At 40.5% G+C, this 27,922-nt stretch overlaps 2 protein-coding genes across 3 annotated transcripts in view; both read left to right on the forward strand.

Moving 5' to 3' along the window:
• Positions 1-27,071, forward strand: part of LOC131696420 (E3 ubiquitin-protein ligase ariadne-1-like) — a 61,335-nt gene extending 34,264 nt beyond the window's left edge. The window contains exon 3 of the mRNA XM_058984961.1: positions 25,657-27,071. Coding sequence (XP_058840944.1) covers positions 25,657-26,918 — 1,262 coding nt within the window. The 3' untranslated portion in view covers positions 26,919-27,071. The remainder of the gene's footprint in view (positions 1-25,656) is intronic.
• LOC131690772 (transcription elongation factor SPT6) overlaps positions 1-27,922 on the forward strand; it is a 752,894-nt gene that overhangs the window by 658,246 nt on the left and 66,726 nt on the right. The gene's annotated exons all lie outside the window — the stretch shown is intronic.

Below are 27,922 nucleotides of genomic sequence, written 5' to 3' on the forward strand. Positions count from 1 at the left end.
GTAAAATTGAACGCATTTTCGCTTGATGCCCTCCATCAAAGTCTTTACAGTGTCATCGGTACCAGTTTCTCAGTTTTTTTCCATTTTGTTAACATGTCCTTCTCGTCTTTGACTGTCTTCTTGCTCTTCCGAAGTTCCCGCTTCATCATTGCCCAGTACTGCTCCACCGGGCGCAGCTCCAGACAGTTTGGCGGATTCATGTCCTTTGGAACAAAATGGACAGAATTGGCCTTATACCACTCCAGGACACTTTTAGAATAGTGGCATGATGCCAAATCTGGCCAAAATAGCGGAGCTTCGTCGTGCTGCTGCAAGAACGGCAAAAGGCGCTTCTCGAGGCACTCAGATTTGTAGATCTCGCCATTTACTGTGCCCTTTGTCACAAATAGCTCACTCCTCAGTCCGCAAGAGCAGATGGCCTGCCAAATGAGATATTTGGAGGCGAACTTCGACATTTTGTTCTTAAATTTGTCGTCCACATAGAACTTGCTCTTGCCGGTGAAAAACTCCAACCCCGGAATTCGCTTAAAATCGGCTTTTATATACGTTTCGTCGTCCACAGCAGCCATATTTTGTCAGCATCTTCTCGTAGAGCTTCCGTACCCGAGTTTTAGCCGTCGATTGTTGCCACTCATCGCGGTTTGGGAAGTTCTGTACCTTGTATGTATGTAGTCCAGCTCTCTTCTTTGCATTCTGGACGTAGCTCTGCGACATGCCGATCCTTTTAGCCAAATCACGGCGTTGGGATTTGCTTTAATCATCCGCTTCACCTTTCTACCGTCTTTTTGTTCTCCGGTCCCGGTTTTCTTCCAGCTCCTTTGCTGTGGTCCAACGTCAACCGCTCCTGGAACCGCTTCAACACTCTGGAGACGGTTGAATGGTGAATGTTCAACATTTTTCCCAACTGCCGGTGCGACAGGTCAGGAAATTCCAGGTGTTTGGAAAGAATTTGTTCTCTCGACTCGCGTTGGTTCACCTCCATTTTCGTTGAATCGAAAAACAATTTCAATTCGTTTATTTGATAAGGCAGGTTTGCGTTAGCTTAAAGGTGCCAATTTTGTTCTGTTTTACATTTTAAATTACTTAAAACTAGGTGATTACATATTGATTTCTGAAATTAAACTAAGGCGCATTTATAGCTATACATATACACAAGGGGGTAATATAATTTTCGTAAGATTAGGGGGTCATTTAGTTTTTATGGCAATATGGTTTGACATTTTTAGCAATGAGATTATTGGAGCAAATAATATTTAACTAAGGGGGAAAATTTTTACGACTATCTTAAAAGTAGAAATAATTAGATGGCGTGATTAAATTTTGTAAAGATTCGGGGACATTAATTAGAGTTATTTTATGTGGTAGTAGAGTTGAGCATTTTCAACGAGATCATATAATATAATAGTTAAAACTAGAAAAGGCAAGAAGAGCAAAATGCTTCGTGAAGATATTTGGGGTGGGGGGAACGGGTGTTACTTCTGTGTATAAGAGTCAGGGGAAGTAGGGTAGACAAAGATGGCAGGGGTAGAACATTATTTCAATTTCAGGCTTCGGGAGATCAACGGATGGATTACAGAATTAGGGTGGCCTTCATCAGGAAGAATCATGTACTGGGACGCCGGGTGGTCGTTCTCAAGATGGCAGGGGTTTCTCCAGACGATTTCGTAGTGCGGCTCAGATGTTGATCGGCTACATTTCGAGTTGTGCGTGTGATGTTCGTGCTTCAGGTCCCGTGTTTGTTGGCTCATTCGACAGGGATGTTTTGTGTCGCCTTGGAATCGCATCAAACCATCGTGGGTGTATGGTACAGGTGGAAGAGAGCGCTTCTGAGAATGATAAGGAAAATGGGGCAGTTAAAGTTGGATATTGATGGTTTTTATGAAGGTTTTATGAGGACATCGCGGCTTGCCAACACATCTCGAACCGGGACGTTGGGTGGTCTTCCTCGGGCCCGGAGGGTGTCTATAAGCCGAGACCTGGCGGAACTGTACTCGGTGCACGCCCAGACTATGTGCTCGATATCGTGATAACCGTCGCCTCAAGCGCAGACACCACTCTCCACGAGCCCAATACGTCGGAGATGTGCATCCAGCGTGTAATGGTTCGCCATGAGTCGGGACATCACACGAATGAACTCACGACCCACATCCATCCCCTTGAACCAAGGTTTTGTCGATACCTTAGGAACTATCGAATATCCTAGCACCCCATTGCTCCACGAGGTTTGCCAACTTTCGTGGGTTCTCTGATGAGTAATACTGAAAAATTCGTGGAAGTCTTTCAAAAACGTTACCTTCAATGGCACCCACCTTAGCTAAGGAGTCCGCCTTCTCATTGCCCGAAATGGAGCAAAGTAATCTGGAAAGATTTGTCAGATAAAGCACTCAGTAGCTCCCGTATTTTCCCTAAAAAATACGAGGAATGCTTTCCATGCTTCATCGAGCGAATAGCGTCAATAGAACTCAGACAATCCGAGACGATGAAATAATGGTTTGCGGGTAATGTGTCAATGACTCCAAGGGTATACTGAATAGCAGCTAGTTCTGCGGCGTAAACTGAACCGGGGTCACTGAGTTTGTAGGAGGCGGTGAACTTTTGATTAAAAATACCGAAGCCAGTGGACCCTTCGAGGTTTGATCCGTCAGTATAAAATATCTTAGAACAGTCGACTTCTCGGAATTTATTATAAAAAATATTTGGAACCACTTGTGGGCGTATGTGGTCCGGAATTCCATTAATCTCATCTTTCATGGATGTGTCGAAGAAAACAGTAGATTCAGAAGTATTTATGAGATGCACACGGTTGGGGTTGTAAGAAGAGAGATTAATATTCTTCGCCATGTAGTAAAAGTACAGGGACATAAAACGGGTCTGAGAATTGAGCTCAACAAGCCTTTCGAAATTTTCAATCATCAACGGGTTCAAGATATCGCATCGAATGAGCTATCGATATGAGAGTTCCCAAAATCGATTTTTCAGCGGAAGAACGCCCGACAGGACTTCGAGACTCATCGTATGGGTCGGCTGCATGCACCCTAAGGCGATACGCAAACAACGATACTGAATTCTTTCGAGTTTGATGAAATGTATGTTCGCAGCGGATCGAAAGCAGAATCATCCGTATTCCAGTACCGACAGTATCGTTGTTTGATACAACCTAATTAGGTCTCCTGGGTGGGCACCCCACCACGTTCCGGTTATTGTACGAAGAAAGTTGATCCTTTGTTGACATTTCTGTTTCAGATACCGAATGTGGCATCCCCAAGTACCTTTCGAGTCGAACCAGACCCCTAGATATTTTACTGTGAAGACCTGAGCTATAGTTTGTCCCATTAATAGAGGCTATAGTTGTGCTGGTTCACGCTTCCTAGAAAATACAACTAGCTCAGTTTTCTCCGTGGAGAATTTGATACCCAGCTTAATAGCCCAAGCAGACAAATTGTCCCAGGTATTCTGTAATGGTCCTTGTACATCGACAGCTTTGGGTCCCGTAACAGACACCACGCCATCGTCTGCAAGTTGCCTTAACGTGCAGGAATTGTCAAGACATTCATCAATGTCGTCGACGTAGAAATTGTATAACAGGGGGCTTAGACATGAGTCCTGGGGAAGGCCCATGTAGCTAAATCGTGATGTCGATTAGTCACTATGCGAAAAATGCATGTGCTTTTCCGACAACAAGTTTAGTAAAAAGTTGTTTATAGTCGCTGAAAGACCATTCTGGTGCAGCTTCTCTGAAAGAATGTTGATAGAAACTGAATCAAAAGCCCCCTTTATATCTAGGAACACTGATGCCATCTGCTCTTTACTAGCATAGGCAATTTTAATTTTGGTTGAGAGCAACGCAAGACAATCGTAAGCCATTTGCTTCGACCCAATTGGCGAGGCGGGATAGGATCATCTTCTCGAACAACTTCCGGATACAAGATAGCATTGCGATCGGTCGATACGAATTGTGGTCGGAGGCTGGTTTTCCTGGTTTTTGGATGGCGATGACCTTCACTTGCCTCCAATCGTGTGGGACAATGTTAGCCTCAAGAAACTTATTAAATAAGTTCAACAAGCGTCTCTTGGCAGAGTCTGGCAGATTCTTCAACAAGTTGAATTTGATTCTGTCTGGCCCTGGAGCTTTATTGTTACACGACAAGAGAGCAAGTGAGAGCTCCACCATCGAAAAAGGTGTTTCGTTCGCGTTATCGTGACGGGACGCGGCGCGGTAGATCTTCTGTGCCGGGGCGGAATCCGGACAAACCTTCTTGGCGAAATCGAATATCCAACGGTTTGAATATTCCACGCTCTCATTAGTACTGTTTCGGTTTCGCATACGTCGCGCTGTTCCCCAAAGAGTGCTCATGGATGTTTCTCTCGTGAATCCGTCGACGAACCGGCGCCAATAACCGCGTTTCTTGGCTTTCATCAAACTCTTAATTCGCTTGTCTAACGTCGCGTACTGTCGAAAACTAGCGGGTAACCCGTCGTTCCGGAAGGTCTTAAACGCGGCGGCCTTCTCTGCGTACACGTCTGAGTACTCTTTATCCCACCAGGGATTGGGAGAACGTTTTTGTATGTTCGCTCCGGGTACTGGCTTAGTCTTAGCTTGATTCGCGCTGTCGAGAATCAAGCCAACCAAAAAGCTGTACTCTTCCTCCGGAGGAAGTTCTTGAGTAGATTCGATGTTGTCGGATATCGCTGCAGCATAGCTCTTCCAATAGATATTTCGTGTGAGGTCATACGAAATATTGATTGTTTCCAATGGCCTTGAGCTGTTGGTGATCGAGACTACGATCGGCAGATGGTCGCTACCGTGGGGATCAGGGATTACCTTCCACGCGCATTCTAACTGCAGCGAGGTCGAGCAAAGGGATAAATCTAATGCGCTTGGGCGCGCTGGTGGGGGAGGAATCCGTGTCATTTCACCCGTGTTTAGAATTGTCATGTTGAAATTGTCGCAAATATTGTGAATTAAAGAGGAACGGTTATCATCATAAAGGCAACCCCATTCCGTACCGTGAGAGTTAAAGTCGCCTAAAACTAGTCGCGGTGCAGGCAGGGATTCTATGATGTCATGTAGCTGGCGATGCCCAATCGCGGTGTTGGGGGGAATATATATGGAAGCTATGCAAAGATCTTTGCCTTTGGTTGTTACTTGATAAGCGACAACTTCAATACCTGTTATCGAGGGAAGGTTAATGCTGTAGAAGGAATAGCGCTTTTTGATCTCCAAAAGCACTCCTCCATAGCGGGTGTCTCGATCCAGGCGAATAATATTAAAATCGTGGAAGTTGAGATCTATATCTGAAGTTAACCAAGTTTCACATAATGCAAATGCATCGCAACTCAAACTATTTATTAAAATTTTGAAGGAATCGATTTTCGGGATGATTCCACTGTAAAACAGTGATCAAATCCGTGACCTCGTTCGATGAGTTAGCCATCGAAGGATACAATCGCTGAGAGGAGGGGCCATTTAGCAGTCAGCTGCTTCAAAAATGTTCTTACTGTAGGGAGAAAAGCTAACATAAGACTTTTAATAGGATCAGTTATACTGAAAGTTTTTATTATCCAGTCCACAATGTCCGAGAGTTTGATAATTCCAGTGCCGCGATTATTCTCGCACTGAAACAGAGGAACACTTAGGATTTTTGATGTACCGGGAAGTGCTGGGAACTCCTTCTCTGAGTTTAATCCTCCGAGACCAGGAGCTACTTGCTTCGGTTTGGTTGCAACACTTCCAATAGATGTGACCTTCGGAGCCCCGTCAAGGGATACCTTCTGGCCTTAACAAGGAACTTTAGGAGAGGAAATGTTCCTCCTCTTCCTATAACTTCTAGGCACCCTAGTAGAAGTTCCCTCTTGTGGGTCATCACCCTCGCCCTCGTTAGGAGGCAAGTGAGCATAGATGTTTGTTGAGGTTGGTGGCGTAGCTTTCTTTAGCATTTCTGCGAGGGAACGTTTTAGTTTATCCCCGCGTAGTTTGTACGCGGGACCTGCCGAGATATCATGCAGATTCTCTGCGCAGTATGGACACTTCTCAGACTGTACTTTTACAGCTGGAATATACACGTGATAGTCCTTCGTAAAGTGCTCGCAGCAAGCAATATCGTTTGCCTGCTTTGAGTTAGTCAGCACGACCCTCAGCCTGTCTGAGCGGACCTTTTTTATTTCGGTTACAGCCGAGAACCGTTCCGTCAGGTCTTTTGAAATCTGTAATAAATTCAGCGATTTTGTTTTGGACCGAAAGAAGACCACAAAGGGACCGATCGAGAGCTCTGGATATTGTTTGGGTCGGGGGAGAGCCTTAGGAGTCGACTCGATCTCCATTTGGCCATCCGGGGAGGGAGCCATCGACACCGCCAACGCACGGGGTTAGCACCCGCGCAGACGGGAAAAAGCCGTAAATGTATCAAAAAGGTAGATTTCACTTATCTGTATACTCGTTTCCCACGACGCACCAGTCCAGCTTATATAGCTGGTTATTGTTCAATCCTCACTTTACGAACAAAAGGTTGAGGAATGTGGCCTAACGGTTAACACACGCACAAAAGAAAATAAAAGTCCAAACCTCGAAGAGGCCGAGAATGGCAAGATAACCTTGAACGCGGATTACTGTACTGTTCTTTTTCCAACGGACCGAAAACAAAACACTTCTATCTCGGTCGAGCGATGCGTAGAGACTGAAAAAAAACACGACTTCGAGTTTGACAGCATGTAAACAATACACATCAATGAGAAAGTGTGCAAAATTTGGTTGATTTTTACCCAATGATAAAAAAGTTATGCCCTGTTGAATGTGTCGCAATAATTTCGTGTTCGCCCTTTAGCTTGAAAAATGAAATACGAAATTCGTTTTATCGAAATAATATTTGGCTCAAGGTGCTTAGAGTTATATGATGATTCGTCTTTGGCGGTAACTAGGTGAGGAGTGAGGTAAGCGTGCAGCATACTGCGGGGAAGAAAAATGACAGCGAACAACTTTGTTTACCGCCTGAAACCTAAGCAAACATATGAAGAGAAATAGTAAACAATATTGTTGGCTGTCGTTTCTAAAACCAACATGGCTGATCGGCGTTTTTGAGGATCGCATCACCTGAGAATAAAAACTCCTTGATTTGGCTTATTTAAATGTATTATTACTATAATGAACAATAAATAGGCGTTAAAGAGTAATCCACAAACAACAAGCCATAACTTTTAATGTATTCAAAATAGATATTTGATGTCTTCAGTAAAGATATTCGCAAAAAAGAGCTACAAATTTGCTGAAGGCATCATTTCAATAAAATATCTTCCAAGATAATTCATGAAAATATCTCACTCATGGGGGGATTAATCAGCAAAAGCAGAATACCACAAGCAAGGGATTATTTATTATTATTTATTGACCTAAAACTAACCGTTTTGGCGTTAGTAATAGATTGCATGTTTTTGGTCTCATATATGGCTATGGGAAATGCTAAAAATCTTTCGTCCGTATTTAATGTTGAATATCTCTTTTGATAATAGTCCAATTTAAACAATATATAGCTCGTTTGAAAGGTTTTCCTATAAACTGTATAAGACACATTCCGGCTGGCTTGTACACCAGAAGGACGTTTTTGTTTTGTCTTATTTTAGTATCACAATATTTTTTCCTCGATTCGGTAGTGTTTAAACCATTAAAAAGTTATGTAATCCAACTATTAGCATTTCGACAAATAGTTGAAAAATATATAGAAAAGTAAGTTGAATTTCACGGAAAATGGCTTCTGAATTATTGACTTTTAAGAAAAGTTCTATTTCATGAAACTATTATTGAAATTTTTATCTGTTTAAAGGAATTTGTTCGTTATTGAGTGTAGAACAGTAAAAACTAGAAAGATTTTTTTTCTTGATTTAACCACTAATACTTTTTGAACTAATAGAAGTTTTGATTGTTTCTGCGTTGTAACGTCACGAAAAATGCCCATTTTTTAATTTTATTAAAAAACTAAAATTTTGTTCAAATTTATATTCCGGATTCTCTTTGTATTAAAAAATACTTTTCTAAAAAGCCTACAATTTCTTTTATTGGATATGCGGAATTAAAGTTAGAACAGGGTACACTTTGCGTTGTAATGTCACGCAATTCAACTTTTATCGGACGCTTGAATGATTTATCAGATATAATGTCAAATTTTCCTACGTATGGTTTATTTAAACGCTTTCAAGTTGTTTCGTAAACAGGAAATTATACTAGCATAAATTCAAAATGTATATCCTTAAGTGCTTAAGGGGTTATATACCATCGACACATTCTTTCTTGGCGTTACAACGATTTGACCAACCTTCATTCTATAAATCTTTTATAACTTTTTCAAATGAACTCCTTCATCAAACCTAATTATAGATTCAGAAAATAAACGAAATTTTATGTAAGATTTGATCTACAACACTTGAATGCACTAGAGAAGGTATTTTAATCAACGATTGAGCAACGTCACATTATATTTCATTTAAAAGTCCACCTGCGCTGTACTCTCCTCGGCACCCGTCAAATGGCACGTTCCGGTGCAATTACGCTAACAGTAACGTAGTCCAGGACATACGATGGAATTTTTGAACTTTGTTCTCGAGTTAGTATTTAGCCATGAATAATAATACGTTCCCTGAATATATCTTTCCTCACAGTAATCAACCATTCCACACTTCGCCATCATCGACGAGACACCCGTTATAAGGTTGTCTGCAACCTCTGTTATAGCCGCACGTGCCGTCAGTTAGTAACTAACCAATTCTTCCGTTACAAGCCGGAATACATCGTCGAAGCAACATAATCGAAATGCCTGACGTATTAAATCCAATATAGACGGGTATCTATCCGAATTTACGGGAGGTTGCAAAAACATAATTATCTGGGTGACCGCACTAAATCGCTTTGGCTCATCTCAAATGATCTCAAAAAAGATAGATGAGGGAGTGTTTATTGGGGTGTTTGCAGACATTTAAAATTCCGTCGAATTGACGATTGGATGTAACACATTCTTTAGTAACATGACGGCGATGTGACGTGTTTTTTTTCTCTGAATCTTTGTAACAATAATATATACAATATTTCAGAGTACTTAGCATTGTCGATTGTCTGACGCTTATATTGTGCTCGCTTTGTCATTTAAATCCACTTGCTTAAGCCCAACAATACAAATATCATAAAGCATAAGCATAAGCATAAGAGATCGCCCGTAGTTGCTACTCCGTTATTGACCAGAACCAAATTAGGTTGCAAAATGTTGATTGGAACAACATGCTTGGGAATAACATGATGAGCCACATTGTACAATCTATTCCGATCCCTGCATGCTGATCAATACCGACGCCGGCTACGTCCGAATGCAGATCTTCTGGGAAAGGAAGGAATGTTAGTCCGATACATGTTGCTACTAGAGACCGAGGAATCCTCTGCATCTCCACATGTATCACGGGAAGGGGAGAGTTGTTAGTAAGTGTGCCAATAGCGTTATCATGTAATAATTGCTCTGGGCAGCCGGCTGCCGAGAATTTGGGAAATTTATCATTTGTTGTATTAATACGATTAGCAAAATAAGCAACTTGAACTCCGGATAGCCGGCTATAAGGAGCACTGCTTATATTTTTTAATAATATTCAATCACGCGACGAATTTATTCGTGGTTTCTATCGTGTCGGTGCTGATTTTACCCGGCGATCGTTTGAATAAAATGAGGAATCTTATACCGAAGGTTCATCAGACTCTTCCATAGGTGTCGCGGAGTTGGTAGTTTGGAAGGAAATAGGGTCTGGGATTCGCTCCAAGCAAGCGATGCGACCTGTAAAGCATAGTTTATTAGTGATCATCCATAAATGACGTAGCATTTTTTGAGCAATTTTTACCAGCCCCCTCCCCCATCGTAGCATTTCGTCAGAAACCTCTAAATACCCCCTGGTAATTACGTAGCTTGACGGTAACTCTGCCCCCCCCCCTGTCCCCGTGATTTTTTTAAATAAAAACCGATGTTAGTTATTCCCCTTTGAAAAAGCTACATAGCCTGACATGACCCCCTACCCTCCCGTCGTCACACATCATCACAAAATGCAAAACTCTCCCCTCCCCCATATAATGCTACGTCATTTATGGATGATCCCTTAGTTTGTAGTTCAGTTAGTTTTCGAAAACACGATCGCTCGAAAAAGATCTTGTTTAGTTTTTTGTTCTTTTAAAATCTGGGTAGCCGGCTACCGAGAGTATCCTATGTTTTCTAAACAAAAGCAATTTCAACTCCACACAGCCGATCGTGGGAGTATTGCCCAGAAAAACTAATCTTATCTTCTTAATGGGCCGGATCACTATTTATTGTGACATTATTTAGACTAACTTCGCTATTCCTTCTCTACGATATATTTTTTGGGTTGCAAACTATCGAGTGATAACACGTTATACAGACAAAGAGTTATGATAGCTGTAGATGTTATAAATCAGCGAAAGTGTTTCCTATTTCTAATATCGGATTGTTTGTGAAATACATGTATACGAACGATTATATCGAACATTGAAGGGAAATACAAGGATCGTTAACCTGATGGACGGGCTTGTTACCAAAAACGGAACTTGAAATTAGACGCGGCGAATTTTCAGTACGTATTGATCCGCGTTCATCGATACTAGTCAAATTAAAGTCTTATTGGAGCTGATTATTCACTTACCAATAGCTTTTTCAATATAATAAACTTTCCCCAAAAGTTGAACAAAATCTATTTTCACACATCGTCGAACCTCCTGTGTATTGAAAATGTCCAAAACTATTGATTGTCAACTGCCAATAACTTTCCCTTCAATATAAAACACTCCCGAAAAGTTGACAAAAAATTCGATTTTGACACATCGTCGAAACCCACCCCCCCCCCCCCCTGTGCTTAGAAAATGTCCAAACTATTGATTTTCAACTGCCAACAACGTGTCCTTCAATAGTTATTTATTTCTAAACAATTGAAATTTAACCGCATCAACTTCAACTCCAATAAACAGGAAAGTAACGCAAAATGTATCGCGATAACCACCGATGAATTATCGACGATGACCATGAATCCGACGATACATTATCGTTAACGGAGTTTCCGATGACGTTGACGGGTGGTTAACGTTATCGACGATGACGATTAATTATCGATTAACAACCCTGAACCTTAAGGTTCGCCAGGTTAAGTCTTCGGTACGGAGCAATACCTCGACCTAGGAACTTCTAGCATGTTGTTAGTCGCCTCTTACGACATGGGAGCAGTTCCCAGAGGTTCTATTCTTGGCTGAAATAGTGCAAAAAGATTTCAGCCGGCCGGACACCACACGGCTTTAAGCCCAACAATACAAATATCATGCTATAAACTCTGATCGGGAACCTGACTCTTTACCAAATAAAAGAAAGCAGTACTGCCAATTTATTTTTGTTTGCGAAATATGTGATAAAAGCTGCCATTTTGGCTCCGTTAAACTACCATATTGAGTCGTGTCAAATAAATAAATGTGTCTAATAGCTCAAATCTATCCACAACAAGATATGAAATAAAAATTTTCTTAGTTTGATCAATTATTTCTGCTACAATCAAAAAATAAACTGTATCGTGATTTTACAACAACCCCATATTGTTATTCTAGTTAATTATCATTAAATCATGGCTAAATGTGATAAATATTTAAAATTTTACTCAAAACAATAGCACCAGCGTAACTTATAGAGTTTTAGAAAAGTTGAAGATTTTCGTGAAGTTACAACGCAATGAGATATCGCTTTTCGGAGAAAAGAGCGTTGTAACGTCACGAAAGTTAAAAGATGCTTTATAAGAAACAAAACAATAAAAAATATATTTAATGACACCTAGTTATTCGTATGCTATTTAGAAATACATCATAGAAGATTTGTTCTTAATAAAAATCTTATAGAGCAGATATTTTGACATTTTTTGTAAATACGTTGAAAGTTCTAATTTGTGATGCGTTGTAACGTCACGTTACATTATCGATCATAAAACAATCCTCTTCCAGTATATTCAATTTATGTTTTTTAAATCTTTAGTGAAATTTTTCCGGCTTCCGAATCTGTGATGTAGGCGTTCATTTGATAAAGTTATAACATATTTATGGAATGAAGAATCGTCAAATCGTTGTAACGTCACGAAAGAATATGTCATAAAGCTATATAAAGAGTTTATCGGGATAATTAATTTCGGTAGCTAATTAAAAAAAAAAAACTGTTAAAAAGCACTTTTCACACTAGGGCATTGCAATTTTTTTAATTCTCAAAGCCCCCCCTATCATATTGTGACAAATGTCAAAGTAAGCTCAGATGCCAAATTTCACATCATTTGGACATTTCTAGACTCCCGCACTTCGCTTGAAATTTTTGAAATTGATACCATATGGAAAAAATAGAGTAGATGCAATAACTTTTGAAGTAGCAATCAGAAAATTAGAAAATAACCTTAGATTTGAATGGAGATATTTCTGTCTCTAGAAAAATACGGGAAAGTAGGGTACCCTTATTTTTTATAATTTTTCTGCTCCGTGATGCAATTCATGCATATTTTGCAGTTTTTCCAATGTGAAGAAATCTCAGAAATCGAACGGAATCTTTTATCACTTTGTCCGAATACAAGAAGTTGGGATTATTTGCCTTTTGAGAATGTAACTTGTTGAACGTGGAAAATTGTTAGGAACAAAATAAAAATAGATTCGTTACCGGTAAAATTCAGAAACTTTAATCCACGGCACAGTTTGTATGATGCCCTGATGCACCCTCACTGCCCAAAAGATCAAATTAATAAATATCATGAAAATATGTATATAACAAATGTAATAAACGTTTTTCAAATAGCGATAATAAAAGGTAATGAAATACATAGAAGAAATAAAATGTAATTTTGAATACAATAAAAATTATGTATATTGCAAATATGTTGAATAAAATCCGGATGGAACTCCAGTCCGACCTAAACGCCTGAAATACACATCTGACTTCCACACTGCAATTTAATAAAAGCTGGTCCAATGACCTTTACCTTCGGTCGCTCATATTCTGCACTTTAATAGGGGAGAAGCATGCTTTGTAGTATGGATAACCAAAAACTGGCGAATACGATATTTTTTATAACTTGCAGTATTTACTCAAAAAATGATTTATTTTTAGTAAAAAGTACTTATACTTTTTAACTAGATAAGCTAGAGGTTCGGGATGTTAAGACAAATTGTTCTCCTTCAAAATATCTGAAAGTTTTTTGTAAAGTGATCTTAATGAAAAATTAAAACTGCAAAAGTTATACAAAGATAAACCATTTTTTAAGAAACATGCTTTTTGGTAAATTTCTTGTAAAATGAAAATTACACGACATACAGTTTTAGTGTCTTCGACAAAGTTTTTTAAAATTTTATTTTCTTCAATTTTCTGGAAGAGAGCGCAACTCTATCTCAAACCATTAAAATGTTAATTTCCTGATTTCAAAAAAATTAGACCCACCCTACCGACTATTTAAAATAATAATTATTGTAAAGTGCAATATTTTATAATAAAAACCTGTTTTAATCCACCTAGTGGTGCAATTGTGCTTTTCTCATTTGTCGACACTGAAACATCGCTTGAAACCGCTTGACCCTGCTGAATTTTCAATTTGTTAAGAAATTTTAAACTAGTTTCAATTTTAAAGTAGCAACCCCTCATTGCATACTCCTACCTACGCATAAATAAGTCAAAAAAAAAAAATCGCGGCCCTCCGGGATTAGGTTGACGATTTTTAGAGTGATTGCATAACCTTTCTATATGAGAAAGACAAAAAGGTGCCAAAGTCAAAAAAAGTCAATTTTAGTCAAAAATTTTTTTCGATATTTCATCAAATCTCAACGTTTCATGCATTTTAAAGTCATTTGGCATCAAAAATGCAAATTCGATTTTGAAATTTTCCCTTACTCCCCCTTTTGAGAATTTTTCATTTTAGTGTGTATGGGAATTCGCTGCGTGGACGCACTCTTCAACCCGTAACTCTGGAACCGGAAGTCCAATCAATAAAAAATTCAATAGCAGCCCATAGGAAGGTTGTACCTTTCATTTGAGACTAAGTTTGTGCAAATCGGTCCAGCCATCTCTCAGAAACAGAGGTGGCATTTTTTTCCACATACACACATACGCACACACACACACACATACACACACAAACATTTTCCGATCGCGACGAACTGAGTCGAATAGCATATGACATTCGGCCCTCCGGGCCGGGATTAGGTTGCCGATTTTTAGAGTGATTGCATAACCTTTCTATATGAGAAAGGTAAAAAGGTGCCAAAGTCCACAACAATTTTATTCAAATTTTTTTTTTTCGAGATTTCATCAAATCTCAACGTTTCATGCATTTTAAAGTCATTTCGCATCAAAAATGCAAATTCGATTTTGAAATTATTCCTCACCCTCTGAGAATTTTTCATTTTAGTTTATATGGGAATTTGCTGCGTGGACGCACTCTTCAACCCGTAACTCTGGAACCGGAAGTCCAATCAATAAAAAATTCAATAGCACCCGATAGGAAGGTTGTACCTTTCATTTGAGACTAAGTTTGTGCGAATCGGTCCAGCCATCTCTGAGAAACAGAGGTGACATTTTTTCCACATACACACATACATACACAGAGACATTTTCCGATCTCGAAGAACTGAGTCGAATTGCATATGACATTCGGCCCTCCGGCCGGAATTGGGTTGGCGATTTTTAGAGTGATTGCATAACCGTTCTACGTGAGAAAGGCAAAACGTAAATATATTTTTTATATTGTCCACCGTGAACGTAATTTAAACATATTACAAAGGGTCAATGCATGAAAAACCGAAATTTTTAATATAACTTTTTCAGTTTTTATTTTTTTCCAACCTTTTCCTTCAGATGTTTTTCGGAGTTTTGAAGATGAACATTTTCTTCTAACACACCAAAACTCTAGCTTCTATTATTTTGAAGATATGAGCACTTAACATATCAAAAACAATTTTTTTTTAAATCAATTTTATATATTTAATATTTTTATATATAATTTTTTTGCTCAATTATGAATCTAATCATGACTTTTTTATGGTCGAAAATGAATTATCTTTTGTTTGCCCCAACGAGTGATATTGTTATAACAAAAAAACCCCATTTTTGGCGAACAAGTGCTCATGACTTTTCAACGAAAATAGTTAGACATGTGGTGCCATGAAACAAATTATTCACCTTAAAACAATCTTAAAGTTGTCCGCATACTACTTCGGTTTTTAATCAATAAATTCAAAGGTTATTTAAATAAAACAGTTTTTCTAAGAAACACCAAAAAACACCCTAACCTTCGATTTTAAATTTGCTGTAAAATAAAAAGTATGTCAGAGCTTAAATGTCTTTACCAAACTTTTCCAAAATTTGTCGTGCTACAACTTCGTTGATGGTCGTTTGGCTCTAGCTAGAATGATTAAACAGTTATTGTTTTTATCTTGGTAAAATTGGACCACCCTAACTGTTGTTTTAACAAAAAGAAAGGGCTCACAAACTTCGAAAACTTCTCCGAAGACCTAATAAGGCTAAGTTGGTTAGATTTAGTAAAATCTCAAAATTGCTGCTTAATTTGCATTCTGGACTACTGTACATTGTGCGGAAAAATAAGAAAACATTCAAAAGATCTATCAAAATAGATTCTTTCTCAAAAATATATGAATGTTATGCTGTTAGCACCACTATGCAATCTAAATTCTATTTTTGCAACGAGACACGAAAGCCTTTGAAATACTGTATAACTTCGCAGAACATCAGATTGCACTATCTCTTACCATTGCATAGATAGGCGTATTACCTCCAATTAATTTTGCTCACTGGCGCCACCAGGTGGTAGAAGTTTGCATTTTTTAAATGAGAAAGTAAAGTATTTTTTGCTACTCTATAACTTTGTAGAACATCTAAATACGCCATCTCTTACCGTTGTACTGATAGGAGCACTCCCATTGAATTGCTTGGCTCACTACCGCCACCATGCGGAGAAATCCTAAAACTTTCCAGTGAAACCAAAAAGTCCTTTTATTCCTCTACATTTTTGTGGAACATCATAATTTTCTATCTCCCTTCGTTTCAGAGATATATGAGTTTTTCTTAACCTTACCCCACTTTTACATATGGTTCACATACATGAGATAAGCGGAGTACGCCCTTTGCGAATGTTAAGCAGCAGTATCCTATTTTAAACATTAATAACTCTTTAACGGTTGGTTGGATTGCCTTGCAGTCTTCGACAAACTTGTTCGGCATATCTTCAAAAGCTTAACTCCTTCCTAGGTCCATGTTCGGAAGTTTACAGCGACATCAAGCGACGATTTTGTGAACTGCGAGTGTTTCCCCATACATTTTGGCCAAAAATCCCTTACAAGCTTTAAGCTCTTTGGGGGAGGAGTTAGGGTTAACCGATTTCGCTCAAATTTGGCCAGTGTCATTTTTTCATGATTAGAAATGACGCAAGGGGTGATTAGTGATTTCAAAAATGGTTGTTTTATTATCTTTATAATATATATATATATATATATATATATATATATATATATATATATATATATATATATATATATATATATATATATATATATATATATATATATATATATATATATATATATATATATATATATATATATATATATATATATATATATATATATATATATATATATATATATATATATATATATATATATATATATATATATATATATATATATATATATATATACCTCCCAGAGCTCAAATTGGACAACGTCAGATTTTTGAGGTAGTGGAACCCATGGCTGCTCCGCGACTGATACTGGGAGATTTCAACTCGCACGGAGTATTGTGGGGTTCCCTCTACAATGATAATCGATCCTCTTTCATATACAATGTTTGTGACGAATTTAATATGACAGTTTTAAATACTGGCGAAGCAACACGCATCCCCATTGGGGTCCCCAGACCTCCTGCACGTCCAAGTGCATTAGATCTATCTCTGTGCTCGACATCACTTCGGTTAGATTGCACGTGGAAGGTTGCACCTGGTCCTCACGGTAGCGATCATTTGCCAGTCGTTGTTTCAATTAACAGTGAATTAATTAAATGCACCCAGTTGATCATGGGAAAGGCCGATAATAATAGGTACTGTAAAATGTGGTGATTTGAAAAGCTTTTGTTCGATTAAAACCTTAAAATCTACCAACAAAAATTTACATCCAGACGCGTATGAAAGCTACTGTCGTATGTTTTTATTTTTATGACATTCGGTGTACTAACGTAAATCAAATTTGTCTTCAAATACTCTACATAATCATACTAATAATAAAGTGTCATTATGAAATGAATAAAAATTTGATTTCTAGGGAAAGTTGAGGGGTGTCGGTTTTACCCACAGTGTCGGTTTTCCCCACAATTCCCCTACATCCCTTCAGAAGTAAACTCAATATGATAGGAAATCTTAGGATTATGATTGATTTCAGAACTCTGGAATGAGTTTCTATTGGAATGTTTTCAGGCAGGTATTTGATATTGATGTTTTTTTATTTCAATTATAGAGGTTTTAACCTTAAGGTCATTCGCCTCTTCGGGTTAGAAAAATCTCTTAGGAAAAATTTCTAACCCTATGTGCGGGGTCGGGACTCGAACCCAGGTGCGCTGCGTACAAGGCAATCGATTTACCAATACGCTACGCCCACTCCCGATATTGATGTTATTAGACAACTGTGATACCAATGGATCAGTTACAGATTAGGTTCCCACAATTTTTTTTAAAAGTCCTCACGATATTTAAAACAACTAGTTATCAATGTAATGATCATATAATTATTATTGTAACATTGAATTAAAACAGTCGGAATAAATAAATTTTTAACTTACATCCGATTTTTTTTGGTTTGTGGGAGGGGGGTGGGGTACTCCAATGCCTCTTGGTTACGCCGTTGCTTGGAGTTGTCTATATCGCTTTTCGATCCGTTAGTTATAAGTTAAATTTGCAGTCAGATGGTTCGCGCAAATGAAATTTTTTGCACCGATAAGTGATCAGACAACTTGGAATTGTTCAGTGGTTATTTCTAGCTGTTGTAAAGGGCGAACATGAAATTATTGCGACACCGAAAATGTCATGTCAATTTTCTTATAATGTTTGAAATCAAACCAAAATTTTAGGGTAGTTTTATACATATATTTACTTCAAAAATCAAAAGAAAAGTTAATCGATGGAGCCTTGAGTGTAAAATTGAACGCATTTTCGCTTGATGCCCTCCATCAAAGTCTTTACAGTGTCATCGGTACCAGTTTCTCAGTTTTTTTCCATTTTGTTAACATGTCCTTCTCGTCTTTGACTGTCTTCTTGCTCTTCCGAAGTTCCCGCTTCATCATTGCCCAGTACTGCTCCACCGGGCGCAGCTCCAGACAGTTTGGCGGATTCATGTCCTTTGGAACAAAATGGACAGAATTGGCCTCATACCAATCCAGGACACTTTTAGAATAGTGGCATGATGCCAAATCTGGCCAAAATAGCGGAGCTTCGTCGTGCTGCTGCAAGAACGGCAAAAGGCGCTTCTCGAGGCACTCAGATTTGTAGATCTCGCCATTTACTGAGATATTTGGAGGCGAACTTCGACATTTTGTTCTTAAATTTGTCGTCCACATAGAACTTGCTCTTGCCGGTGAAAAACTCCAACCCCGGAATTTGCTTAAAATCGGCTTTTATATACGTTTCGTCGTCCACAGCAGCCATATTTTGTCAGCATCTTCTCGTAGAGCTTCCGTACCCGAGTTTTAGCCGTCGATTGTTGCCGCTCATCGCGGTTTGGGAAGTTCTGTACCTTGTATGTATGTAGTCCAGATCTCTTCTTTGCATTCTGGACGTAGCTCTGCGACAAGCCGATCCTTTTAGCCAAATCACGGCGTTGGGATTTGCTTTAATCATCCGCTTCACCTTTCTACCGTCTTTTTGTTCTCCGGTCCCGGTTTTCTTCCAGCTCCTTTGCTGTGGTCCAACGTCAACCGCTCCTGGAACCGCTTCAACACTCTGGAGACGGTTGAATGGTGAATGTTCAACATTTTTCCCAACTACCGGTGCGACAGGTCAGGAAATTCCAGGTGTTTGGAAAGAATTTGTTCTCTCGACTCGCGTTGGTTCACCTCCATTTTCGTTGAATCGAAAAACACGACTTTTTTTCAATTCGTTTATTTGATAAGGCAGGTTTGCGTTAGCTTAAAGGTGCCAATTTTGTTCTGTTTTACATTTTAAATTACTTAAAACTAGGGGATTACATATTGATTTTTGAAATTAAACTAAGGCGCATTTATAGCTATACATATACACAAGGGGGTAATATAATTTTCGTAAGATTAGGGGGTCATTTAGTTTTTATGGCAATATGGTTTGACATTTTTAGCAATGAGATTATTGGAGCAAATAATATTCAACTAAGGGGGAAAATTTTTACGACTATCTTAAAAGTAGAAATAATTAGATGGCGTGATTAAATTTTGTAAAGATTCGGGGACATTAATTAGAGTTATTTTATGTGGTAGTAGAGTTGAGCATTTTCAACGAGATCATATAATATAATAGTTAAAACTAGAAAAGGCAAGAAGAGCAAAATGCTTCGTGAAGATATTTGGGGTGGGGGGAACGGGTGTTACTTCTGTGTATAAGAGTCAGGGGAAGTAGGGTGGACAAAGATGGCAGGGGTAGAACATTATTTCAATTTCAGGCTTCGGGAGATCAACGGATGGATTACAGAATTAGGGTGGCCTTCATCAGGAAGAATCATGTACTGGGACGCCGGGTGGTCGTTCTCAAGATGGCAGGGGTTTCTCCAGACGATTTCGTAGTGCGGCTCAGATGTTGATCGGCTACATTTCGAGTTGTGCGTGTGATGTTCGTGCTTCAGGTCCCGTGTTTGTTGGCTCATTCGACAGGGATGTTTTGTGTCGCCTTGGAGTCGCATCAAACCATCGTGGGTGTATGGTACAGGTGGAAGAGAGCGCTTCTGAGAATGATAAGGAAAAAGGGGCAGTTAAAGTTGGATATTGATGGTTTTTATGAAGGTTTTATGAGGACATCGCGGCTTGCCAACACATCTCGAACCGGGACGTTGGGTGGTCTTCCTCGGGCTCGGAGGGTGTCCATAAGCCGAGACCTGGCGGAACTGTACTCGGTGCACGCCCAGACTATGTGCTCGATATCGTGATAACCGTCGCCTCAAGCGCAGACACCACTCTCCACGAGCCCAATACGTCGGAGATGTGCATCCAGCGTGTAATGGTTCGCCATGAGTCGGGACATCACACGAATGAACTCACGACCCACATCCATCCCCTTGAACCAAGGTTTTGTCGATACCTTAGGAACTATCGAATATCCTAGCACCCCATTGCTCCACGAGGTTTGCCAACTTTCGTGGGTTCTCTGATGAGTAATACTGAAAAATTCGTGGAAGTCTTTCAAAAACGTCACCTTCAATGGCACCCACCTTAGCTAAGGAGTCCGCCTTCTCATTGCCCGGAATGGAGCAAAGTAATCTGGAAAGATTTGTCAGATAAAGCACTCAGTAGCTCCCGTATTTTCCCTAAAAAATACGAGGAATGCTTTCCATGCTTCATCGAGCGAATAGCGTCAATAGAACTCAGACAATCCGAGACGATGAAATAATGGTTTGCGGGTAATGTGTCAATGACTCCAAGGGTATACTGAATAGCAGCTAGTTCTGCGGCGTAAACTGAAGCGGGGTCACTGAGTTTGTAGGAGGCGGTGAACTTTTGATTAAAAATACCGAAGCCAGTGGACCCTTCGAGGTTTGATCCGTCAGTATAAAATATCTTAGAACAGTCGACTTCTCGGAATTTATTATAAAAAATATTTGGAACCACTTGTGGGCGTATGTGGTCCGGAATTCCATTAATCTCATCTTTCATGGATGTGTCGAAGAAAACAGTAGATTCAGAAGTATTTATGAGATGCACACGGTTGGGGTTGTAAGAAGAGAGATTAATATTCTTCGCCATGTAGTCAAAGTACAGGGACATAAAACGGGTCTGAGAATTGAGCTCAACAAGCCTTTCGAAATTTTCAATCATCAACGGGTTCAAGATATCGCATCGAATGAGCTATCGATATGAGAGTTCCCAAAATCGATTTTTCAGCGGGAGAACGCCCGACAGGACTTCGAGACTCATCGTATGGGTCGGCTGCATGCACCCTAAGGCGATACGCAAACAACGATACTGAATTCTTTCGAGTTTGATGAAATGTATGTTCGCAGCGGATCGAAAGCAGAATCATCCGTATTCCAGTACCGACAGTATCGTTGTTTGATACAACCTAATTAGGTCTCCTGGGTGGGCACCCCACCACGTTCCGGTTATTGTACGAAGAAAGTTGATCCTTTGTTGGCATTTCTGTTTCAGATACCGAATGTGGCATCCCCAAGTACCTTTCGAGTTGAACCAGACCCCTAGATATTTTACTGTGAAGACCTGAGCTATAGTTTGTCCCATTAATAGAGGCTATAGTTGTGCTGGTTCACGCTTCCTAGAAAATACAACTAGCTCAGTTTTCTCCGTGGAGAATTTGATACCCAGCTTAATAGCCCAAGCAGACAAATTGTCCCAGGTATTCTGTAATGGTCCTTGTACATCGACAGCTTTGGGTCCCGTAACAGACACCACGCCATCGTCTGCAAGTTGCCTTAACGTGCAGGAATTGTCAAGACATTCATCAATGTCGTCGACGTAGAAATTGTATAACAGGGGGCTTAGACATGAGTCCTGGGGAAGGCCCATGTAGCTAAATCGTGATGTCGATTAGTTACTATGCGAAAAATGCATGTGCTTTTCCGACAACAAGTTTAGTAAAAAGTTGTTTATAGTCGCTGAAAGACCATTCTGGTGCAGCTTCTCTGAAAGAATGTTGATAGAAACTGAATCAAAAGCCCCCTTTATATCTAGGAACACTGATGCCATCTGCTCTTTACTAGCATAGGCAATTTTAATTTTGGTTGAGAGCAACGCAAGACAATCGTAAGCCATTTGCTTCGACCCAATTGGCGAGGCGGGATAGGATCATCTTCTCGAACAACTTCCGGATACAAGATAGCATTGCGATCGGTCGATACGAATTGTGGTCGGAGGCTGGTTTTCCTGGTTTTTGGATGGCGATGACCTTCACTTGCCTCCAATCGTGTGGGACAATGTTAGCCACAAGAAACTTATTAAATAAGTTCAACAAGCGTCTCTTGGCAGAGTCTGGCAGATTCTTCAACAAGTTGAATTTGATTCTGTCTGGCCCTGGAGCTTTATTGTTACACGACAAGAGAGCAAGTGAGAGCTCCACCATCGAAAAAGGTGTTTCGTTCGCGTTATCGTGACGGGACGCGGCGCGGTAGATCTTCTGTGCCGGGGCGGAATCCGGACAAACCTTCTTGGCGAAATCGAATATCCAACGGTTTGAATATTCCACGCTCTCATTAGTACTGTTTCGGTTTCGCATACGTCGCGCTGTTCCCCAAAGAGTGCTCATGGATGTTTCTCTCGTGAATCCGTCGACGAACCGGCGCCAATAACCGCGTTTCTTGGCTTTCATCAAACTCTTAATTCGCTTGTCTAACGTCGCGTACTGTCGAAAACTAGCGGGTAACCCGTCGTTCCGGAAGGTCTTAAACGCGGCGGCCTTCTCTGCGTACACGTCTGAGCACTCTTTATCCCACCAGGGATTGGGAGAACGTTTTTGTATGTTCGCGCCGGGTACTGGCTTAGTCTTAGCTTGATTCGCGCTGTCGAGAATCAAGCCAACCAAAAAGCTGTACTCTTCCTCCGGAGGAAGTTCTTGAGTAGATTCGATGTTGTCGGATATCGCTGCAGCATAGCTCTTCCAATAGATATTTCGTGTGAGGTCATACGAAATATTGATTGTTTCCAATGGCCTTGAGCTGTTGGTGATCGAGACTACGATCGGCAGATGGTCGCTACCGTGGGGATCAGGGATTACCTTCCACGCGCATTCTAACTGCAGCGAGGTCGAGCAAAGGGATAAATCTAATGCGCTTGGGCGCGCTGGTGGGGGAGGAATCCGTGTCATTTCACCCGTGTATAGAATTGTCATGTTGAAATTGTCGCAAATATTGTGAATTAAAGAGGAACGGTTATCATCATAAAGGCAACCCCATTCCGTACCGTGAGAGTTAAAGTCGCCTAAAACTAGTCGCGGTGCAGGCAGGGATTCTATGATGTCATGTAGCTGGCGATGCCCAATCGCGGTGTTGGGGGGAATATATATGGAAGCTATGCAAAGATCTTTGCCTTTGGTAGTTACTTGACAAGCGACAACTTCAATACCTGTTATCGAGGGAAGGTTAATGCTGTAGAAGGAATAGCGCTTTTTGATCTCCAAAAGCACTCCTCCATAGCGGGTGTCTCGATCCAGGCGAATAATATTAAAATCGTGGAAGTTGAGATCTATATCTGAAGTTAACCAAGTTTCACATAAAGCAAATGCATCGCAACTCAAACTATTTATTAAAATTTTGAAGGAATCGATTTTCGGGATGATTCCACTGTAAAACAGTGATCAAATCCGTGACCTCGTTCGATGAGTTAGCCATCGAAGGATACAATCGCTGAGAGGAGGGGCCATTTAGCAGTCAGCTGCTTCAAAAATGTTCTTACTGTAGGGAGAAAAGCTAACATAAGACTTTTAATAGGATCAGTTATACTGAAAGTTTTTATTATCCAGTCCACAATGTCCGAGAGTTTGATAATTCCAGTGCCGCGATTATTCTCGCACTGAAACAGAGGAACACTTAGGATTTTTGATGTACCGGGAAGTGCTGGGAACTCCTTCTCTGAGTTTAATCCTCCGAGACCAGGAGCTACTTGCTTCGGTTTGGTTGCAACACTTCCAATAGATGTGACCTTCGGAGCCCCGTCAAGGGATACCTTCTGGCCTTAACAAGGAACTTTAGGAGAGGAAATGTTCCTCCGCTTCCTATAACTTCTAGGCACCCTAGTAGAAGTTCCCTCTTGTGGGTCATCACCCTCGCCCTCGTTAGGAGGCAAGTGAGCATAGATGTTTGTTGAGGTTGGTGGCGTAGCTTTCTTTAGCATTTCTGCGAGGGAACGTTTTAGTTTATCCCCGCGTAGTTTGTACGCGGGACCTGCCGAGATATCATGCAGATTCTCTGCGCAGTAAGGACACTTCTCAGACTGTACTTTTACAGCTGGAATATACACGTGATAGTCCTTCGTAAAGTGCTCGCAGCAAGCAATATCGTTTGCCTGCTTTGAGTTAGTCAGCACGACCCTCAGCCTGTCTGAGCGGACCTTTTTTATTTCGGTTACAGCCGAGAACCGTTCCGTCAGGTCTTTTGAAATCTGTAATAAATTCAGCGATTTTGTTTTGGACCGAAAGAAGACCACAAAGGGACCGGTCGAGAGCTCTGGATATTGTTTGGGTCGGGGGAGAGCCTTAGGAGTCGACTCGATCTCCATTTGGCCATCCGGGGAGGGAGCCATCGACACCGCCAACGCACAGGGTTAGCACCCGCGCAGACGGGAAAAAGCCGTAAATGTATCAAAAAGGTAGATTTCACTTATCTGTATACTCGTTTCCCACGACGCACCAGTCCAGCTTATATAGCTGGTTATTGTTCAATCCTCACTTTACGAACAAAAGGTTGAGGAATGTGGCCTAACGGTTAACACAAGCACAAAAGAAAATAAAAGTCCAAACCTCGAAGAGGCCGAGAATGGAAAGATAACCTTGAACGCGGATTACTGTACTGTTCTTTTTCCAACCGACCGAAAACAAAACACTTCTATCTCGGTCGAGCGATGCGTAGAGACTGAAAAAAAACACGACTTCGAGTTTGACAGCATGTAAACAATACACATCAATGAGAAAGTGTGCAAAATTTGGTTGATTTTTACCCAATGATAAAAAAGTTATGCCCTGTTGAATGTGTCGCAATAATTTCGTGTTCGCCCTTTAGCTTGAAAAATGAAATACGAAATTCGTTTTATCGAAATAATATTTGGCTCAAGGTGCTTAGAGTTATATGATGATTCGTCTTTGGCGGTAACTAGGTGAGGAGTGAGGTAAGCGTGCAGCATACTGCGGGGAAGAAAAATGACAGCGAACAACTTTGTTTACCGCCTGAAACCTAAGCAAACATATGAAGAGAAATAGTAAACAATGTTGTTGGCTGTCGTTTCTAAAACCAACATGGCTGATCGGCGTTTTTGAGGATCGCATCACCTGAGAATAAAAACTCCTTGATTTGGCTTATTTAAATGTATTATTGCTATAATGAACAATAAATAGGCGTTAAAGGGTAATCCACAAACAACAAGCCATAACTTTTAATGAATTCAAAATAGATATTTGATGTCTTCAGTAAAGATATTCGCAAAAAAGAGCTACAAATTTGCTGAAGGCATCATTTCAATAAAATATCTTCCAAGATAATTCATGAAAATATCTCACTCATGGGGGGATTATGTTATGTTTGCACATAATGGTTAAGATAATGTGCATATTGAATTAAATTATAAAATTAAATTATGGTTCATTGAGGTAATTATGATAAGCGTGCACGGCATACCCGACAGAAGAAGGTGTGCAAGTAAAACACTCGCTTGACAAAAACAAATTTCAAGTGGGACAAAGAAAAACTAATGGAACGATTCTACGATGGCGACCAGGAAAAGCTGTTCAAGGATGCGCACGTAATCAACCCATTTCGAAAACCGAGCACAGTCAGTAAGCCAAAGATCAAAAAGTCTGGAACGGAGGATTGTGAGATTTGTTATTCGTCATTTCCCCCCAGTATGATGACTGGGTTGGAATGCGGTCACCGTTTCTGTAAGCAATGCTGGCAAGAGTACCTGACTACCAAGATCGTCGAAGAGGGACTGGGCCAGTCAATTGCATGTGCGGCTCATGGGTGCGATATCCTTGTGGACGACGTGACCGTAATGCGGTTAGTGCAGGACCCGCGTGTCAAGCTCAAATATCAGCATCTGATCACGAATAGCTTTGTTGAATGTAATCGTCTCCTGCGCTGGTGTCCCTCGGTGGATTGCAACTATGCGCTCAAAGTGCAGTATGTCGATCCCCGTCCGGTCGTGTGCAAGTGTAATCACGTGTTTTGCTTCGAGTGCGGCGAGAATTGGCACGACCCAGTTCAGTGCCGTCTACTGAAAAAATGGATTAAAAAGTGCGATGACGATTCGGAGACGTCCAACTGGATCGCCGCCAACACCAAGGAGTGTCCGAAATGCAATGTCACGATCGAAAAGGATGGTGGCTGCAATCACATGGTATGTAAAAATCAAAACTGCAAGTACGATTTCTGCTGGGTTTGCTTAGGATCTTGGGAACCTCACGGTTCATCTTGGTATAACTGCAATCGTTACGATGAGGACGAGGCACGCGCAGCACGTGATGCTCAAGAAAAGTTTAGATCGTCTTTGGCAAGATACCTGCATTACTACAACCGTTACATGAACCACATGCAATCGCTGAAGTTCGAACACAAATTGTACGCTTCGGTTAAAGCCAAAATGGAAGAAATGCAGCAGCATAATATGTCATGGATTGAGGTTCAATTCCTGAAGAAAGCTGTGGACATTCTCTGCCAGTGCCGCCAAACGCTCATGTGCACCTATGTGTTTGCTTACTACCTGCGAAAAAATAATCAATCGCTTATCTTCGAGGATAATCAGAAGGATCTAGAAACGGCCACGGAGAAGCTTTCCGAGTTCTTGGAACGAGATATTACGTCGGAAAATCTAGCCGACATCAAACAGAAAGTACAAGACAAATATCGGTACTGCGAAAAGCGTCGGAAGGTGTTGTTAGATCACGTGCACGAAGGCTATGAAAAAGATTGGTGGGATTACACCGATTGATAAAATATTTTCATCGACGACGACGGGGGTTTCCCTCCCGGGATTCTCCAAACAAGTAGAATCCATATTGGCACACACTCAAAATCGAATGAGTGATGGTGAGTCAGGAAAAAAAAACGCAAAAAAATGTAATAGAAAAATCAAATATTGGCGCCCAACTAAAAACCCCACATTTAAGATACATTACCGTTAGTATTGAGTTTTGATTATATTCTTGTGATAGTTTTAGTGTAGATTTCACTCGAATTTTTTAAGCTTGCAATTCGATTTGTGAAACCGATCTTAGATAATGGATTACACACACTTAATCGATGAAGAGATTGAGTATGAATTGGCTTTGAGACATGTGGTTAACTTAGGACCAAAGACTCATCGCACGAAAGTGCAACTTTTGCATAAGGCAATCCGAGAGGATGCAGCACGGAATGTGACACGGGATAGCGCAGAGCACGCTATGAGCCCCACAGTAAACATGGAAAGGTGTCAAATCCAGATTTACGAATTACATAAGCAGGTTAGTGTTGCTCTCAGAGACGTCAATATTGAAATGCTCGCACAGCTTCGATCGCGTATCGCACATTATCGATTCCGGTTAGCAATCTTGAAACCTCCGGATGGGTTCGCGGAAGCGCACAGTTCACTTCAGACGTTGGTTAAAGTAATGGAATGTGATGTGAACAGTGTACTAAATAGAGCAGTTACCCGAGTGGTAGACGGAAGTGGTGGAGGAAGAGAACAGTTAGGCGTACCGATGGGCAGAAACAAGGCCACAAGTGCTAGCGATAGCAGGCAACACACCTCGTTACCTCCAACCAGCTCACCACTTTCAGCAGGACACGGCAGCGATTTGGCGTGGCCGGATTTCACCGGAGCACGTTTCGATGGGAGCTCGCACTACACCCCATTCCAATCCGGAAATCTAGCAAACAACAGCAACAGGAGAGGAGCAACGAGCGAAGTTCAAGAGCAGTCGCATCTGAATAACATCGACACAGCGGAAGTCA

Source organism: Topomyia yanbarensis, chromosome 1 (assembly GCF_030247195.1).
Source record: "Topomyia yanbarensis strain Yona2022 chromosome 1, ASM3024719v1, whole genome shotgun sequence".
Classification (NCBI taxonomy): Eukaryota; Metazoa; Arthropoda; class Insecta; order Diptera; family Culicidae; genus Topomyia; species Topomyia yanbarensis.